The sequence below is a fragment of the Chinchilla lanigera genome, unplaced genomic scaffold, assembly GCF_000276665.1.
Source record: "Chinchilla lanigera isolate Chin_1 unplaced genomic scaffold, ChiLan1.0 scaffold00037, whole genome shotgun sequence".
NCBI classification, from domain to species: Eukaryota; Metazoa; Chordata; class Mammalia; order Rodentia; family Chinchillidae; genus Chinchilla; species Chinchilla lanigera.
This window is the reverse complement of record NW_004955438.1, coordinates 10,909,712-10,927,268: the sequence shown is the minus strand read 5'-3', so window position 1 is coordinate 10,927,268 and position 17,557 is coordinate 10,909,712. Positions and strand designations below refer to the sequence as shown.

General features: G+C 42.0%; 1 protein-coding gene across 1 annotated transcript in view; it reads left to right on the top strand.

Moving 5' to 3' along the window:
• The window catches only part of Kcnk10 (potassium channel, two pore domain subfamily K, member 10), a 128,311-nt gene that overhangs the window by 68,737 nt on the left and 42,017 nt on the right, over positions 1 to 17,557 (top strand). Inside the window, exon 3 of the mRNA XM_005390252.2 lies at positions 12,039 to 12,156. Coding sequence (XP_005390309.1) covers positions 12,039 to 12,156 — 118 coding nt within the window. The remainder of the gene's footprint in view (positions 1 to 12,038; positions 12,157 to 17,557) is intronic.

The window sequence follows — 17,557 nt, the reverse complement described above, 5'->3', positions numbered from 1 at the left end:
GAATGGAACTCATGACCTTGCACTTGCCAGGCAGGTGCTGTGCCACTGAGCTAAATCCCCAGCCCCTGGAGCCTCTTCTTAAAGTGTTTACTCCCAGGAAAAGACTGGAAAGAGAAGGAGAAAAGATTTGGGGAACTGGGCTGTCGGACATGGTGCTCAAGTGCTGCACAGGTATGGTAGTGTGTTTTCATAGGAGGGGAGTCTAAGAAGGGGCAGAAGAAGCATGAGGATTAGAGTCCGATGCACTCAACCCTTTAAGCCAGTGAGTCTGAGACCAGATGGTTCTTCTTGGGATTACAGGGAGGAGTGAATGTGATAAAGTGCCTAGCAAGCTCCTCGAATGCTTTTTCTCCCCCATTCATCTACTGAAAGGACAAAAGTAAGCACACCTAGAGTACTTGCGTTTCTTTGGCAGTGGAAAAAGGTAAATTGAATGTGTTTTAAAAGTTACAGTTTCCATGAACTTGATTTAACAGTCACTGTTTTGACAGTCGCTCTGTCCCAGGAACTTCTTTATTCTTGATACTCTTTCATGTCAGAATTCCCTATCTCCCGGTTCACTACATGATTGTCTTAGAAGTTTGGTGCTCACTGGTCTTGGAGAAAGCCACAAAACATTCATCTCTATGGTCCTTACAGAATAAAATCATGAAGAGGCTTCACTGGCTGGCAGCGGGGAGAAAGGATGCTTCAGCCTGTGTGGGCGATGATTTGTAGCAGTCATTTTTCAGGTTGTGAATTCTTGGATGCGTTAGGACTTTGTGCCCAGTGGAGTTTGGTCATGTAGCTGCAGTGTCCCCTGATAATAGCCACTCTGAAAGGAGGGCGTTTCATGAGAGTTGGTTTATTGTGGATGAGATGCCCACCTAAGAGGATGTGGGGTTTTCCATTCTGAATGCCTAGATGTGAAGCAAAACCCAAGGATTTCATTCTCTTACTGGGGCGTGTTTCTGGGGCAGGTTTGTGGAGTCCCTTCAGAGTCAGCAGGCTACTGCTCTGCCTAGAAAGCTGACTTTTCCTGGCAGGTTATCGCCCTTCCCTCAGGCAAGTTGCTTAAATTCTTAGAACTCTCCTGACCTTAAATTGGGCATCTTCTGTTCATTGGTAGTGTCTTCATCTGAAGAAAGTCCTGAAGACTTTATCTCCCTGGCATGGGTTCAGCTGGACTTTCCTGGAGTGTAGGCCTTCAGGGGACATTGTCTGTTCTCATGCTGCTGTGTCATCCCCACCCCATCCCCCCCACCGCCCCCAACTGGTTCAGTGACTGTTTATGTTGTGGAACAGGAGCTTTATGTTGGTTTTCCATTTATGACTTCTTGGTGACTTTCTTCCTCCAAATCACTCACCATTCATTTATTCATTCAGGGAATTTATCGTTCAGTACTTGGGCCTTAAGCTGAGTTTGGTGTGTAGCACTCAGCACCATTTACTAAGCACTGATTGTGTAGGCTGCTGCTGGGTAGTTTATGTATATTATTGAGCCTTGTGTGACTCTCTTCATGTTCCTGAGAAGCGACCACTCTTACTGCCCCATTTCTCATAGGCTAAAGTTCTCACCCTGTGCTGGAGGGAACCCAGACTTGAGTCTGATTCTCTTTGATTCCAAAGCCTATGCTTACTTAGTTAGGTTCTCTCTTTGGCTTGACACAGTAGCACTATGGAGTTTGCACTGCATCAAGACACATTCTTCCTCACTCAGGTAAATCCACTGAAGTGACTGGATGGGAAATTTCTTTTGTGTGGGTGAATGCCTTCCTTCTGAGAAACAGCTTCTGCTTTCTCCCTTTCTGCTGGATTTGTAACCATCCTGGCACACCAAGTTCATGACAGGGCCCTGGTGCTGCACTGTCAGGTCTCTAGGATACTGACTATCCAATCAGATGTGCTCCCCGGGCCTGAGTCCACATGTTTTGGTCAAGGAAGATTTAATTTTAGACACGGGCACCTCTAAGAGAGAGCTGGGTTCCATGATGTGGTCCTGGCTGTCATCGTGACCAAAGCTGCTATTCTGTGGATGAGAAGAGGGCTGGAGATCGCAACATCTCTAGAAGTGATGTTGGGTAACTTGTGTGATCCTTAAACATTTCCCAAGGCTGTAGTATGTAGCATTAGCTTCTGCAAAGGTCCACATCGCTCACCATTCATTTATTCATTCAGTGAATTTATTGTTTTCCCTCTGTGTGCTGACACAGTGCCAGCTTGGAGTTATATATAGCTAGTATGACTTAACCCCCAAGTTTTCTTGGTTCTGGAGTAATTGTTAATTGTAACTCTTTCTCTTTCAAAGGTGTTCTGGCTTAAAAAATAATTGTGTTTTAGGTGGAAAAGAGAAGGAGCTAGAACCACTGGACAACCAAGCAGGAGAGCTTACTCAGTACATGGGAGATTCCAGGCAGGAGGGCTGAGTACAAAGCTCTGAGTTAGGAGGAAGAAACCTAGGCTCTCTGAGGGTGCAGGAGAAATGGACACATGTGCCAGAGGTCAGATAGCAAAGGGAACCCGGTAGACAATTTGTCTGGAGACAGACAGGCCAAACCATGCCGGGGCTTTTTTGATTTTTATCCTAAGAATCTACAATTGTTTTAACAAGGTGACATGATCCAGTCAGTGGGTACATTGCCATTTTGTTCCCCCCTATCCACCTAAAGAGTGTCTGTAGCAGACATGACCTGGCTGTATGTCCCTCATTCAACAACTAACCATTTATGAAGTGCACATTGGCATTCTGCTTTTCTGATCCGATTCATGACTCAGCTGTTGGGGGATTCTTTATTGGGCCCCCTGTGTTGGGTTGTGCCCTGCTTGGCTGGTGCACCAAGCACTCGTATTTGGCATTGCACTGTTGTGTGATTGTCTCTTTTCTCATCCGTTTCTTTCCCATGATTGAGCTCTTCGAGGTTGAGTTTGTGTCTTATTAATGGGTCCCACATGCCTGGCCCAGTATTGGGCCAAATAAGTTATTTAAGTTTGAGGAACAAAGAAATGGTGCCTTTATATCCATTTTGGGGATCAAGAGCCCTTCATTTAGAACTTTCACCAGAGCAAGGCATAAAATTGTTCCTTTGGAACACACATCCTTTCTTTTTGGTTCGATTGTCAATAGCACTCCTTTAAAACCCTCTTTCTGTCTTCTTTATGCTTGAGTAGATTCCTTTGTACTTGCAACCCCCAAACTTTTACATATTTAGAAATGTGAGGGTTTTGAGCAAAGCAGTCTATCTATCATGAGGCGCGAAACCTGAGATGGTGATGTACTGGGACATGGAAATCCTTGCTGTGGCTCCAGCCTGTACCTGGTCTGCAACTTTTCCAAGAAATTTTTGATCCAACAGGCTTAAGCAATAGCCCATCCAGGAGAACAGGTTTGTGTCCTTCGTGCCCGAGGACACAGCTTGGAGGAGTTGATCCACATCCTCTCACCATTACCTTCAGGTCAGAAGCATTCTGCCAGGGAAATGCTCACACAGAAGATTGTTCAGTGTGCGCAAGATCAGGCCTGCAGCTCCTGTCCTGTCTCTGGAGGCCTCTGCTCCATTATTATTATTATTGTTTTTATCCCCAGGGTTTTTTATTCCATCGCTGTTTAGTGAAGGAGATATAAAGCTTTTAAACCAGATATTAAAGAGCTAATGGAAATTGGCATGCCCCTAGAAAATGAATTTGCAAATGAGAATTCAGTGTTCCAACAGAAAAACCCCAGAACCTCTTGTAAAAATAAACCAAAACCCAGAAATGAATGTTACTGTGTCTGCATTTCTATATACATGTAGATATATTTGTTGAAAGTGTTGCTGTATACACAGTGAAATAATGAGATATTGGTGGTGCATAGCTTGTGTGATTATTCTCTTATAACTAAATGTATTCATTTAGATAATTAATATTTACTGAACGCCTGTCAAAAAGCAAATGCTGTGGTAGGTTCTGGTAATTGAAAAAAGACAAAAGTGATACACTGACATCCTGTCCTCAAAGAGCTTCTAGTATTAATTATATCACTAATTAACACTTGCATAATGCTTACTGCTTTGTGTATAATAGCTCATTTAATTGCTGCAGTGATCATTTGAGATGCGGGTAAAACTACCAAAGAATAGAGAAACTAAATAACTTTCGCAAGCTTAAGAGAGGTAGAACAGAAATTGAGACAAGTAGGTCTGGTTCTAGAATGTAGGTTTGTAGGGTTTTTAATTTTATTTTTTTTTTAAAGCCAGGATGTTGTACTCCTGAGTAAGGGGGACAGACTTGACTGAGTCCAGTGTAATTAGTTTTATAATGGAGATCAGAAATATAAATTATGACTTCTCCATATTATTCTAGAAATCTGAGCTTTAGAAAGATGATTACAAGCTGAACAGAGAGCTAATTGTGGGAGATAATGGAAGGCTAGAGTTAAAACAGGACTTTGACCAATCTCAGCTTTGTAACTTACTAATTACTATAACCTTAGGCAAGTTATGCCTGTATTCTGTTGTCTCATTTATCACATGAGAACAGTAATAGGACCACTACTATTGGGTCTGTGTAAGGACAAAATAAACAAATGCTTGCTTCTATCCTCATTTTTAAGGGTGTTCTAGAACTTTCTTCAAAGTCTCTGAGATTGTTTCTACATTCTTGTCTGCCCTCTTATCAGACTGTACCCATCAGAGATGTGCTGGTAGGAGACGCAGGCTTATTTGCTAAGGGGACAGGGGACATAAAATATTAATTTGGTATTAATAATGAACACTCAAGAGCAATAAGGAGTCCTGATGAAACGGCTACAGCAAAAACAGGACAGCAGGAATGTCTCTTTTTTCCAATGTTATTAATTATCTATTAAATTTCAGACCATCCCAATGCAGGGACAATAGAAGGAATATCAGTCATTCATTTAGCTCATGCTGCAGTGAATCACTAGAACTGTGGCCTGTAAATTACTTTACTATTTTCTTTCCTTTTTTTACAAAAAATTGATAGACTCATGTTGAGCAGGAATAATCTTGAGTGCAGAGATAGCAGGGCATACATCAAACATTCTCCTCAGGACCCTGCTGATTGTTCAAAATCATTTAGCAGATTTGTTATTCAGTCTGTAGATGTAGAGTCCAAGGTGAGATGGAAAAGTGATGGTTAGTCACTGTGGAAGTGTATTGATCGTATCAAACTAGACACACACACCCTTGTTTTCTTAGTGGACTTGATGCTTTTCTCATGGTTTAAAATTTCTCTGACTTTCCCCTTCCCTAAAGTCAAAGAGACAGAGAAGTTTAATTCTACATTGTGAGGCACTATTTGGATGATAAAAAGCTCCCCCATATGTGGCTTGGTTCCCATGAAAATGTTTAGATAGCATAGTCCTTAATATACCCAAGGTGTTCACAAGTTGAGTTTTAGGACCCACATCCTATCCAAGGGATTAACTTAGAGTTGCAAGGAAAACTAGCTTTGCTGTGACCATGGGCTATGGATGTGCAGGCCAGCTTGTCTTGGGTTTTTATTCTTCAAACAGATTCTCTGCTCATCTGTCCCCTCTGCAGGTAGTCTTCACTTTAGATGTATAACCAGGCTGTAAAGTTAGGATGAAAGCCTTCTACCTGGCTCCCTTGGGGACTTAAGCAAAGGCTAATGTTTGCATATAACTGAATACTCAGGGTAGCAGGAAAATAAACACCATCCTCATATTCACCGTGCCACTGAAAGCACTCTTTCTGCACCTTGTTATGGGTGTTTCTTTGTGGGAGACCTGAGATGGTGTGGCAGTTAGGATGGCCACTTGATGATGACGAATCCACTCCACCCACCACAGTGACTGCCTGGGTAGAAGGTGAAGACACATGTGGGCCAACCTCCTTTCTGGCCCCCTTCACCCTCTCACAGACAGTTGAGGGGTGCCAGCCCGAGTGTGAGCAGGGGTGGGGAGTTGGGTCAGGACCATCAGAGATGCTAAGTTACTTGCAGATTTGCCACATTGTCCAAGAGCTTTCTCCGTTGTGAGAATAATATCTGAGACGCTTACATGCTCTACCTGTCCATACTGCAGCAAAGACTTCTTCAAACAGGGCACACAAGTGCCTGGCTTGGTGTGGCCCCAGGCTTCCTGTCCTTCCCACTGTTGTTGGAGATACTCTGATACAGCCTTGTGTGTGGATGCGAAGTGCCTCCTCCTGAGGCACTGGCACCTTCGCTTCTGTGTCTGTGAAATATTTATACGTGAAGTATTTCTGAAGCAGGAGAAAGAAAAGGCAACTGTGGCAAACAAGTTAATGTTTTCTCTCTGTCTCTCACCTGAGGCTGTTCTGCCACAAACGGCGAGGAGTTGGAGAGATGCCACTACCACCCTCTCGTTGGGGTTTTGAATTATTTAAGAGCATTTTCAAGTAGTTATGAACGTGGTCTGCCCTGCCTTTCTCACAGGGCTCGTGGCTTTCCTCCTGCCCATTAATAGTGCCCATTGGCTCACTTTGAATATACTCCTGAAACCACTTGTCACACATGCCCTTACTGTGCTTTGCTTTCACCCCTGAATAAACATCTAATTCCTGCACCCCTTTGGTGACCACGCCCTGTTGGGATGTAGGACTTTAGAAAGATAGTCACTTTTATGTGTCCCCCCACTCAATACTGGGGATTGAACTCATGGTCTCACAGATGCTAGGGAAGTGCTGCACCACTAAGCTGTATCTCCAGCCTTTAAAAAAATTGCATTTTGGAATAAGGTCCCATTAAGTCATTAAGTTGCCCATGCTGGGCTTGATCTTGTGCTCCTTCTGCCTCAGCCTCTCAGGAACTGGGATCGCAGGTGTGTATCACCATGCCTGGCTAGATGAGGTCTTCCCTTTCCGTCCCAGCAGTAGTGACTGTGCATCCCGGGTTACACTCGAGCTGTAGTTCCAGCTTAGTGGTTACAGATCCACTTTTTATCCTGCCAGTGTCCTCGTTGGGACAATAAATCCATGGGAAATCCTATCTTTCTCCATGTATGTGACAGGGATCAGTTGTATTCTCCAGCTAATCTGAGACAAGCTGAGCAATTATTGTTCTACCTTTGTTAGTCATTTTTGTGCCCGTGAGGAAACAGAGAAACAGATGATCTCACCGAATACATAGATCATAGGAGAAAAGCCCAGGACAGTTAGTGGTCCCCGGTGAGCCATCATTCATCCCAGTGCAACGGTAACACTTGTGATGGCATCTCCGCTGTCTGGAATGGTAATTTATGTGGCCTGGCACTGCCGTAGGGGGAGGACGTGGGAGGGGTCTTGCCCGGGGAAGAGTTGCCTCCCCCTCCTCTCTTCCTTCGTGTAAGCCTCAGACCTGGCTCACTCTGGGAGACGCTGGAATTTCTTTCTTACACTTTCAACATGGCCTTAGTGCATGGTGTGCGGGAAGGGGGTGAAAGGGAGAGAGATACAGTCTTAGATCTTTCCCTCCTCCCAGTTTCTCACTCCTACAAAAATAAACAAATCATTACACACACACACACACACACACACACACACACACACACGCATACACAGTTTTGGGCCTGATTTTACCAGGGAGTGAAATGTTTTCCTCTGCTATTTCTGGGAAGATTACGTGCTTATATTTCCTACTTTAATTTGTTCATTCATTTATTATTAACTTATGCCTTGATGCCTGAGTCAGTTGGTAGGCAGCTGGATGGGTGCTGGAAATTTCATCAGAAAGGCTAAAAAGGAAATTCAAGAAGGTCCAGAACTCAACTGTGAATTAATGTCTTCTTATCTGCAGTGACCCATTTATCTCTGTCTGTCTGTCTGTCTGTCTGTCTGTCTTGGTGGTCATGATCCCTCTCTGAAGCTGATAATGGTCGAACACTCTTTGAAACTGAGATTGTGGCCTCACTGATGCTGACGTCAGTTGAACCTCTGTCCTATAACATCTTTTGAGCTCAACTTTATGCAATCAGTTGTGTCATTTCATTATTTGTGTACTCAGACATCCCTAATGGGCTGGCTTATCTTCACTTTTGCAGTCTGAATGTGGAGATAAAATCTTTACATCAAATACATTTCATTCTAAAATGTTTTACTTGAGGTCAAACATTTAAGGTCCTCGGAAAGTACTTTAGAAAATTAATAGAAGTTAGAACTATGCGATCATTTAGAATTATTATTATGGCGTTAAAATGATACTTTACATGATGCTTTTAATATATAGATATGTATGGATATATGTCCATATACATGTGCATATGAATTTAGAATGTTTTATCCTGAAGAAATAAAATTTTTTGAGTAGGTAAGTATGTTTACCTTCATTTGACCATCATACAGTGCATATATCTATATAAATATAACATGATATCCCATAAATATGTACAATTTTTATACATAAGTTAAAAAGTTTAAAAAGTGCTCCTAATTCAAATGATGGTAGTTATACTGAGGTTTGCTGATTCCTTTTAATTTTCTCTGGACAAAACCCCTGAGGTTGGAGTTTATCCAAAGCCTTACCAAGAATTTGGGGACCTGTTGGTGAGCTTATTTTCTCTTTTAGTTCTAAGTCTTCCTTTCAATGAATTAGTTCAGATCATTAGTGGTTGAACTGTGCCCAAAATAACTTGTATATAATTTCCACAAAACTGCTTTCCCCAGCCATTTGGATGTGTGGCCTGCTTTACTGGAGATTTAGGGGAAAGAGAGGAATTTACAACACAGACATGAAAGAAGTTAAAAGTGATTACTAGATGGAGCTGCTCTTAAATTCCTTGCATGGCCACTACTGAGCTTGAACCCCTCACTTGTCAATTGCCACCCCTTTCTTTTTTTTTTTTTTTTTTTGGTTTTTCTCCGGTACCGAGAACCGAACTCATGACCTTGCGCTTGCCAGGCAGGCGCTTTGCCGCTGAGCTAAATCCCCAGCCCCTTGCCACCCCTTTCTTATTTCCTCTTTTTTCAGAGTCTTCCCTCTCTTTTCTCTCCTCCTTCCCTTTCAGAGTACAATATCAACCATTTCCTATTTCAATGTACTTTTAAATTTTATTTTTAATGTGAAACAAGTAAGGTCTCCCCAGCTCTGGCATCAAAGGAAATTTGCATTCTCTACTTGCATGTCCAAGGCGATAGTCTAATTGGAGATGACCCCTTCTAAGGCCACTTCTGCCTAAATTTTCAGACAATGGTCATCCTCCTCCTCCTTTATCTACATCTATCTGGAGGTGAGGATGGAAGTGGGGGAGGTGGAGCATGTGTGTAGAGGAAAGGTCAAAATCATGTGCTTTGGACTAGGTGGGGTTTGCACCATGGCTTCTCTGCTTCATGGCCCTGTGATCTAGAACAAGCTACTTCACTTTCCTATGCCTGTTTCCTCATCTCATTTTTTGGTATCAGGAATCGAATTCAGGACCTTGCGCATGCCAGGCAGGTGCTTGTGCCGCTGAGCTATATCCCAGCCCTCCTCATCTCTAAAGTCTGGATGATACCACTTTCTTGCAAGTTGTGGAAAAGATAAAATGGAATAACACTTTTGGTGCACCTACCTAAATGCAGGCACTTACCAAATGCTAGTTTCTTTTTATTTCTCTCATGTGATAAATACTTTCTGTGTGGGTTACATATGTAAACATTAGATATTTATAAATTACATAATTCAAGGAAAATGAAACTTGAAAAGGCACCATACTTTGGATTTTTTGGTAAAATAAATAATCATCCCAATTTGTCTTTTTGTGCATATCTGTATTTTTATGTGCAGCACTGATGTTTGTGTACAATTCTCGGCACTGTGAGACTTGACTGAACCTATGCTGTCTTTGCAGCTTTATAGAAGATAAATACAAGGCATTGCTGGTATGATTTGAGGCAATTTAAATGACGGAACTGTCCCTGAGTATTAGTTCCAAGTGGGCCCATTAGAGCTGGGTAGATAATGAGGGATATAAAAAACAGGCTAAGCCTTTGTGGTTTGGTTGGATGACATTCACACAGCATGGTGAAAATGGATATTTTACCAGAGGAAAGGACTCACCATCTGTCTCCCCTCAAAAGCAGAACAGAATATAGCCCCTGAATAAGTGAATCAGTGACTCTTCTTGTCATTTAGGCCGAGTTAAACCTATGGCAAAGATATTCTATACACACCTCATGCAGCCTAGTTTAAAATTCTGGGTGTCAAGGATTATGTTAGAATTAGCAACTGACTACAACCTTCACAATATTCTTAGTGGCAAGCAACAGTAGTCTAAAACTTAAACAAAAGAGACTTTCCCCCTATCATCCCATCAGTTGTCTGCCAAATCTAGCCTGTAGCTTGTTTTTGTACCACATCTGAGGTACACATGGGTTTTGTATATTTGAGGCGTTTTTTAAAAAAAAAAGTAACAGAGGCCGTATGTGGCCTGCCAAGGCTAAAATATTTACTTTCTGCCCTTTTGTAGAAAAGGTTGCTTATCTCTGGTCTAAGGAGTTTGAAATAGCGCATTAAATGTTCTTATTGAAGGGAGACTCTAACGATGATGGACATTTTCAGTTGCAATCTGATTTGTGACAACCACAATGTGCCTATTTAAACAAAGCTTAATGGGCATTACTGAGGATAAATATAATCACATTTCAATATTTGTCTTGCCCTCTTTACATAAGGTTATTCCAGCTTTTCCCAGGGAACAGAGTCTCTATTTGTTGTTTTAGAAGTAGCACATATGTCTGTCACCTCCTCGCTGAGGCCTCCACCTGTCACCTCTCACCCCAGCTCACCTATGTGAACACGTGTCCTTGAGTTGCAATGACAGCCCTTCCTACCTGAGAAAGGATTGCAAGGCCAGGAGGGGAAAGGCTGCTAACCATATTTTATTTTATTTTGTTCATGATGAAGCTAGTGGGAAATGTGTAGGAGTATATGTACTTGGGGCAGAAGTGTGATCCCAGGGAAAGGGGCAGTTGTGGAGTTGCAGTGCATAGAGTGAGTCTCCCAGAGGTAAGTTCTGAGATGAACCCTGAAAAATCCCATAGTTTGCAGGAAAGGACAAACAAGGTAAGTAGGAATGAGGGAACAGCTCACAGAGTGGAGACTTTTACAATGGGTAAGATGAGCATGGGTCATCAGTATGGCCAGTTTAGTGGGAATTTGAAGGCATAGGAATACAAGCCCAGCAGTCAGCAGGGAGTCACTGTTGTTTATTGTTTTAAAAAGAGCAGTGTATATGCGTGTGTTGAGGGGCATGAAGTGACGGTCATGAAATCAGTTACTATAGTCATACACTGTGTATGTTTTTGGCAACAATGGATCACACATATCATTGTGGTCCCGTTGGATAATGTCACCTAGTGACATCAGAGCCATTTTAATTTGTGTTAGTACACTTCATGGCGTGCACACTATGATAAAATCACCCAATAAAGCATTTCTCACAATTGTGCCTGTTGTTAATGTATGACTTTTTTTCTTAAATGATATCAAAGAAAAATATGCACCAGAGACGCCTGTGTAGCCTGTAGACTTTGGCTAAGATTGTTACATGGGCCGTCTATGTGGGTTCTCATAGCTCAGTGGTGGAAGATCGCATACCTACTCTGCAAATGAGTAAACTAGGCCTAGAGAAGTTAAAACTGCTTGCTCAAGGTTGTGAAGTTAATAATGGACAGAATGAGATGCCCCGACCTGGGAGCCCAGGTGCTTAATTCCTGAGCGGCTGAATGCTGAATCAAGATAAAACATTCAAACAAGAAAAAAGAGAAGTTAAACAGGGGCTGAAATCCTGCCTTCCAGAAGCATCCACACTGAGCAAACATTCTTTTGGGTGTCTTCTGTGTGCATGCACCGCAATATGAGTGTGCATTTGGTGTCACCCAAGCTGATCATCTTGTACTTGCATGTTTTGTATAAATGGCACTGTACCCTATACTCCAGTTCCCTACCCTTAAAATTCATTTTCCTAAAGGAGTGCCGGGTATCTCCCTTTATGACCATGCCCTCATCCACTTAAGCAGCTGTCTTTAGATCATTGCAGATTCTTGAAAAGGGCAGTGATTTATTGGAAGCTTTTCCAAAAATCTTTTCAACTGAGTCTTGTGCTTTGCCTTTCTTTGCAGCATGCCCTTGATGCTGACAATGCAGGAGTCAGTCCAGTAGGAAACTCTTCCAACAGCAGCAGTCACTGGGACCTTGGAAGTGCCTTTTTCTTTGCCGGAACAGTCATCACCACTATAGGTATCGGATCGCTTGCTAATATCTTTTCCTCTGCAGGCCGCTCTGAGTAATGATTAGTCAGCACTTTGTCCTCACAGAATGCATGGTAGTTTGAGGGGGAAAAGAGGCGTATGAAACACTGTCAAATGAGCACCATTGTTGCGGGGGCTTTCAATCAAAGGCAAAGAAGACTGGAGAATTTCTTTTCAAAATCAAAGGCCAGGGAGCATTTCATTAGAAAGAACCTAGTGAAAAGGCTAGAGTGGAAATATGAATGGGTCAGTTGAACTCAGACTGCTCTGAGATCAAATTCCTTTTAAAAGATTGTATTTCTCAAAAAGAGATTGCATTTCTCAGTAAAAGAAATGTATGGTAGAATAAGAATGTTCTTCAAAACTCGTGATGGAAAACAGCATTCTGCCTTCTCTCTTTTTTCAACTCCTCAGAGACAAGAGCATTTCATCTCTTGTTTGGTGATTTTATTTATTTACTTTTTTTTTTTTAGCATTCCTCTTCTTGTCTTCAAATATCATGCTTGTGTTGCCACATCTGACATTTTTGGTTTTAAGAATTATTTCTTAACATCCTGTTGTGAAAGAAGAGGAGTGACCTCTCTTTCTTCTTCCCCATCACACTAAAATGGCCTCTCTTTCTATCTATCTATCTATCTATCTATCTATCTATCTATGAATTTTTTCCTTCTTCTAGTTCTGCTGAAAAGTGTTTGAGGAGTTTCTGCCCCCATATAATAGTACTGTACTAAAAATTCTTATGCAGAAGCATGAGAGATAATACAGTTGTAACTGGCCTATAGCAATGATGGACAGGTGTCCAGAGGCTCCTCTGTCCTCCCAGTGGGAGGACTCCTTTATTAAAATCTGTTTATGCTTTCTGGAAGGAATTCTCTGCTCTATTTATCTCTGGGGTTCAACTTCCAGGAAATTCTTCTATGTGCAGCTTTGATAGTCAGCTTCTTATTGGCTCATGTTTTAGAGGCTAAGGGTTGTATTAGAGGAACGTGTTTCTGGTTTTGCCTTTAAATCTACCCTCAGGACCTGTGTTGCATCTATATTGATGAAATCAAGAAAGTTATGTATGGCATGAACATTTTGGGGTGAAAGATTTGTCATGCTTGCTTGGAAATGCTTTGTATCAGCTAGTTTTCTAGAGAGATAGAAACAATAGGATACGTACACAGATATAAGAAAGGGGATTTTAAAGGGGAATTGACTTATACAGTCACGACAGTTGAGAAGCCCTTTAACGGGGCAAACTACAGACCCTAGGATGTCAGTAGTGTGGTCCAGTCCATCTCCAAAGGCTTCAGAACCAAGGACACCAATGATGTAACTCTAAGATTGAGGCTGAAGCCCTGAAAGCCTGAAGGGCCGCTGGTGTAAGTACTGGAGTCCAAAGAAGGAGTCTGGAGTTCTATGACTGAGGGCAGAAGAAGAGAATATTCCAGGTGCAGAAGGAAGGGAAGGGGTTCTTTTTCCTCTGCCTTTTTGTCCTATTCAGGCCTCTAGTTGACTGGACAATAATCTGCCCACATTGAGGACAGATGTTTCCCACTCAGTCCACCAACTCACCTGCTAGTCTCTCTGGAAACAGCCTCAAGGACACATCCATTAATAATGCTTTGCCAGCCAAGCAGATATCTAAAGTTAACCATCACTGCCTTTTAAATTATATGACATGCTACTTTTACATTTGCAAATCTGCAAACATTAACGTCAGATACTACAAGTTTTTGAGGCATCCATTTTGTGGATCTGAGGCCTCAAAGTTTAGTTGATACTGCAGATCAGATGAGGTCAGATTAGTCCACAGGCTCACTGCACCCAACAAAGAAAGTATGTGGCTTGACTACATCTGGTGTAAGGGAAGAAAGTGTTATAACTCCAGTCCTACCTGAGAGCATCCCTGTATAAGTCAGATAACAGCATCATGTTAAATTGTGTTTGACGGTTGGACTGTTTAGATGGTGTCTTTGTCACTTTCTGCATCGCCTAGATACAATACCGAACACCCACAACTCGAAGGAGGAGAGGTTAGTTTTGGCTCACATGTCAGTAGCTTCAGTCCTTGCATGGCCGGGGGGCTGAAGGCAAAAGCAGCATGGTGGAAGAGAATGGCGGAGGAAAGTTGCTCACCTCATGGAAGGCAGGAAGCAGAGGGTGAAAGGAGCAGCTGCGGAGGGAGATACACTCTGCTTCCCCACACCAAACCAGCTGTGTACCCTATAACCCAATCACCTTGCACAAGCCACTGTTTCTGAGTGCTTGAGGCTTTGCCGGAGACATCCAGATATAAAGCAAAACAGATGGGGAACTATGCCCTGCATTAGGAGAGGATTTATTGGAAAATAATTAAAACTGAGAAAGTTTGGGCCGCTCCCAGAAGTAAGTTCTGGCTGTTCATTCTCCAGTATTGGATACATGAGATGTTAGTATATATTAAGGATGATAGAAAAAGAAAATGAGATATTTTTGTATAGTGACTAAATTAGTGTTCTGGCTGATGCATGATGCAAACTGTAGCTACGCTGGACTGTGTATTAATGGTGCTTAGTCTGTTTATTTGTTGGGAAGCCAGGGACTCGGTGTGTGGGGAGACTGTTTATTGACCTACAGGACATTATACAACTGAGGAATGATGGTTCCATCTTGTAGCATATTTTGCACTTTTTTGGGTGTTTGCATTGGAATCTTTCTGTTTGATTTCCACTGCCAAGAATCCATTCCCTCATTCACCCTTGTCCCAGTACCTACCTCCCTATTGTCCCGTCTCTGCTCCTGGGTCTGAGTCTCAGGAGAAGAATTATCTTGCCGAGACTAAGAGATCTAGTGTGTGCCCACAGTCATTAGCTCAAGGACAGACACGTGACCTTTTTAGGCCAGTGGGAACCTCCTGAGCTTTTTTGTTTTGGAGGCTATGACTTGCTGTCTTTCTTACTGGAGGTGAATCTGGAAAGATATAAGACCCAAAACACTGTTGGTAACTTTCTTCCCTTGTTAGGTTACTCTGCCTAGAATTTAGCTAGCATTAAAGAAACAGAAGAAGTAAAGGGGGAAATAAATGGAGTCTTGCTAACATCCTTTGAGGTATGAATTACTAAATGTTAATACTGAGGTCGGTGTGCCCACCCTATACTAAAGCCAGTCTACATTGGATTTTTTTTTTTTTTTTTTTTGTACTGGGAATCAAACTGTGTGATCTTTCTGGTTTTGTTTTTTTGTTTTTTTGCCTGTTTGTTTCCATTGGTTTTTTTTTTTTTTTTTTTTTTTTTTTTGGTACTGGGAATCAAACTCAGGACCTGTGCTTGCCAGGCAGGCATTTATGCCACTGAGCTATATCCCCGGCCCTGCATTGGATTTTTTTTTTATTACCTGCAGCAGAAAAAAATCCTAGCGAATACATACTCACGGTGCAGAACTCATGGAGAGACAGTATGTGTCTTCTGACTGTGGAAAGTGCCTGCCCTGCTGGCCATTGCAGCTACTGTCTCCTGCCATCTTTGGAGCACATGCTCTTGATGCAAGGAGTCAGGCAAAGACATCCTGTTGGATAAGGCCCCAGGTTCCTGTGCCCACATCCTGAACCTGGCTGGCTGGGAGGCTGTTCCTCCGTAGCAGGAGGTGGAACACTTGGTCGTACCAACTATGCCTATGATGAGACCTTTCCCCAAGTCAGAAGGACACTGGACATGAACAGGGAACTACTACAAAACAAGTGTGCCAGCAAAACCAAATAAAAATAAAACCCAATCTCCAAAGTCCACTTTAGTGGCATGGTACAGTTAGCGTGTAAGATTGGGTCCTAGAAAACATTATCTTTTTCTTTTTCTCTTAACTGAAATATAATGTATTGCAAGTTGAACACTATTTACCTGGCTAAATTTTGATTCCAGAGTGGAGGCTCCTTATAAAGTCATACAGTTAGAGAATTCTAGGAAAAAAAAAAAAACCCATAGTAGGATATAAGAATAATGAGGTGTGGGTATAATTATCTTTTTAATTACTTAGAGGTAAATTCATTCATTGCCTATAAAGGCAGGACTTAGAAAATTCACAACTGGGTAATTCTTCCAGGCCTCCCTGAGAAAGTTTTACTACTTAGGAGTCAGGAAAGTGAAGCAGCTAGAGACAGGAGTTGTGTTCTCGTTAATTGTGAAATAACAAACGTTATTCTGCTTACATGCATTCATATAGTTTGCAAAGTAATATTGTCCATGTCTCTCCACATAATTAGTAGTTTAGAACTTCACAGTTCTTGGAAAGGCCTATTTTGGATGGTTTCCTTTGGCTTCACTCTCTGCACGGTAATCACATGTTGTGGGAATCTTAACCTGTTTCGCCATTTGTAATAGTGTCAACATCACAATGAAAATCTATATTCAGGAAGTGTGGTTCTCATCTCTGGTTGTTTCCTTGGAAAGATTCCAAGGGAATCTATCAAAGGGCACGAACCTTTTCAGGGATTGCCAAATTGCTTTTGAAAAAGACTCATGAACAGAATGAAATTGTGTCCTTTTCAGTTGCAAAAGAATGTTCATTATTTAGAGTGTGAAGAGAAAGGTCTTAAGAATAATGAAGTCTTTTCTGAGCAGCAGCAATACTACTCAGGATCAGAGTCCCTTTTATCTGAGAATATCAAAGCACCTCTTTAAAAAAAAGCATTTCTCGGGCTGAGATTTATGCGGAACGATTTATACTTGTGTAGTTGCCCTTCCATGTCAGTGCGTTCACCCTACAGTGGATTGAAGATATTCAAAGGAAAAAGTAACTAATTGGTATCTCACCTGTACAGACTTTTTTCGTATCGTTCTGTAAACAGTAAAACATAACAACTACTATATGTATATAGCATTCACATAGTATTAAGTATTACAAGCAATTTAGAGATGATTTAAAATATATGGAAGGCTGTGTGCAGTTGTAAGCAAACACAGAGCTGTTTTCTATAAGGGGTTTGAGCATCTATGGAGTTTGCTCTTTGCAGGGGGTCCTGAGACCACTCCCTTGTGGATACCAAGGGGTTACTGAACAGCAGAGGGAGAAATTCAGGCACTTCTCTGAACTAGCAGCGACACAAGAGAGAAGACCTGACTCTGCTCCATCTTTATAGAGTGCACCATATACCTCCTCTATTTTCTCCATAAGTAATTTTGATGTAAGTCCCACTTCTTTTGAGGATTCACTCCACTAGCGGATTCCTAGCAACTGGATTTTCTAAGCTGGAGCAAGGATGCATCCTCTGTGTGCGCATGCAAACACTGTCATGTGCAGAAGGGCAGCAGGCGGTCATGTTCTTACTGTCAGCTCTAAAATGCAATGAGATTTTAGACTTTGAGTCATTTTTGGCTTGGCTGTGCCTACACCAGAGAGAACACCTGGTCAGGTGCTAGCTGGTGAATGTGTCA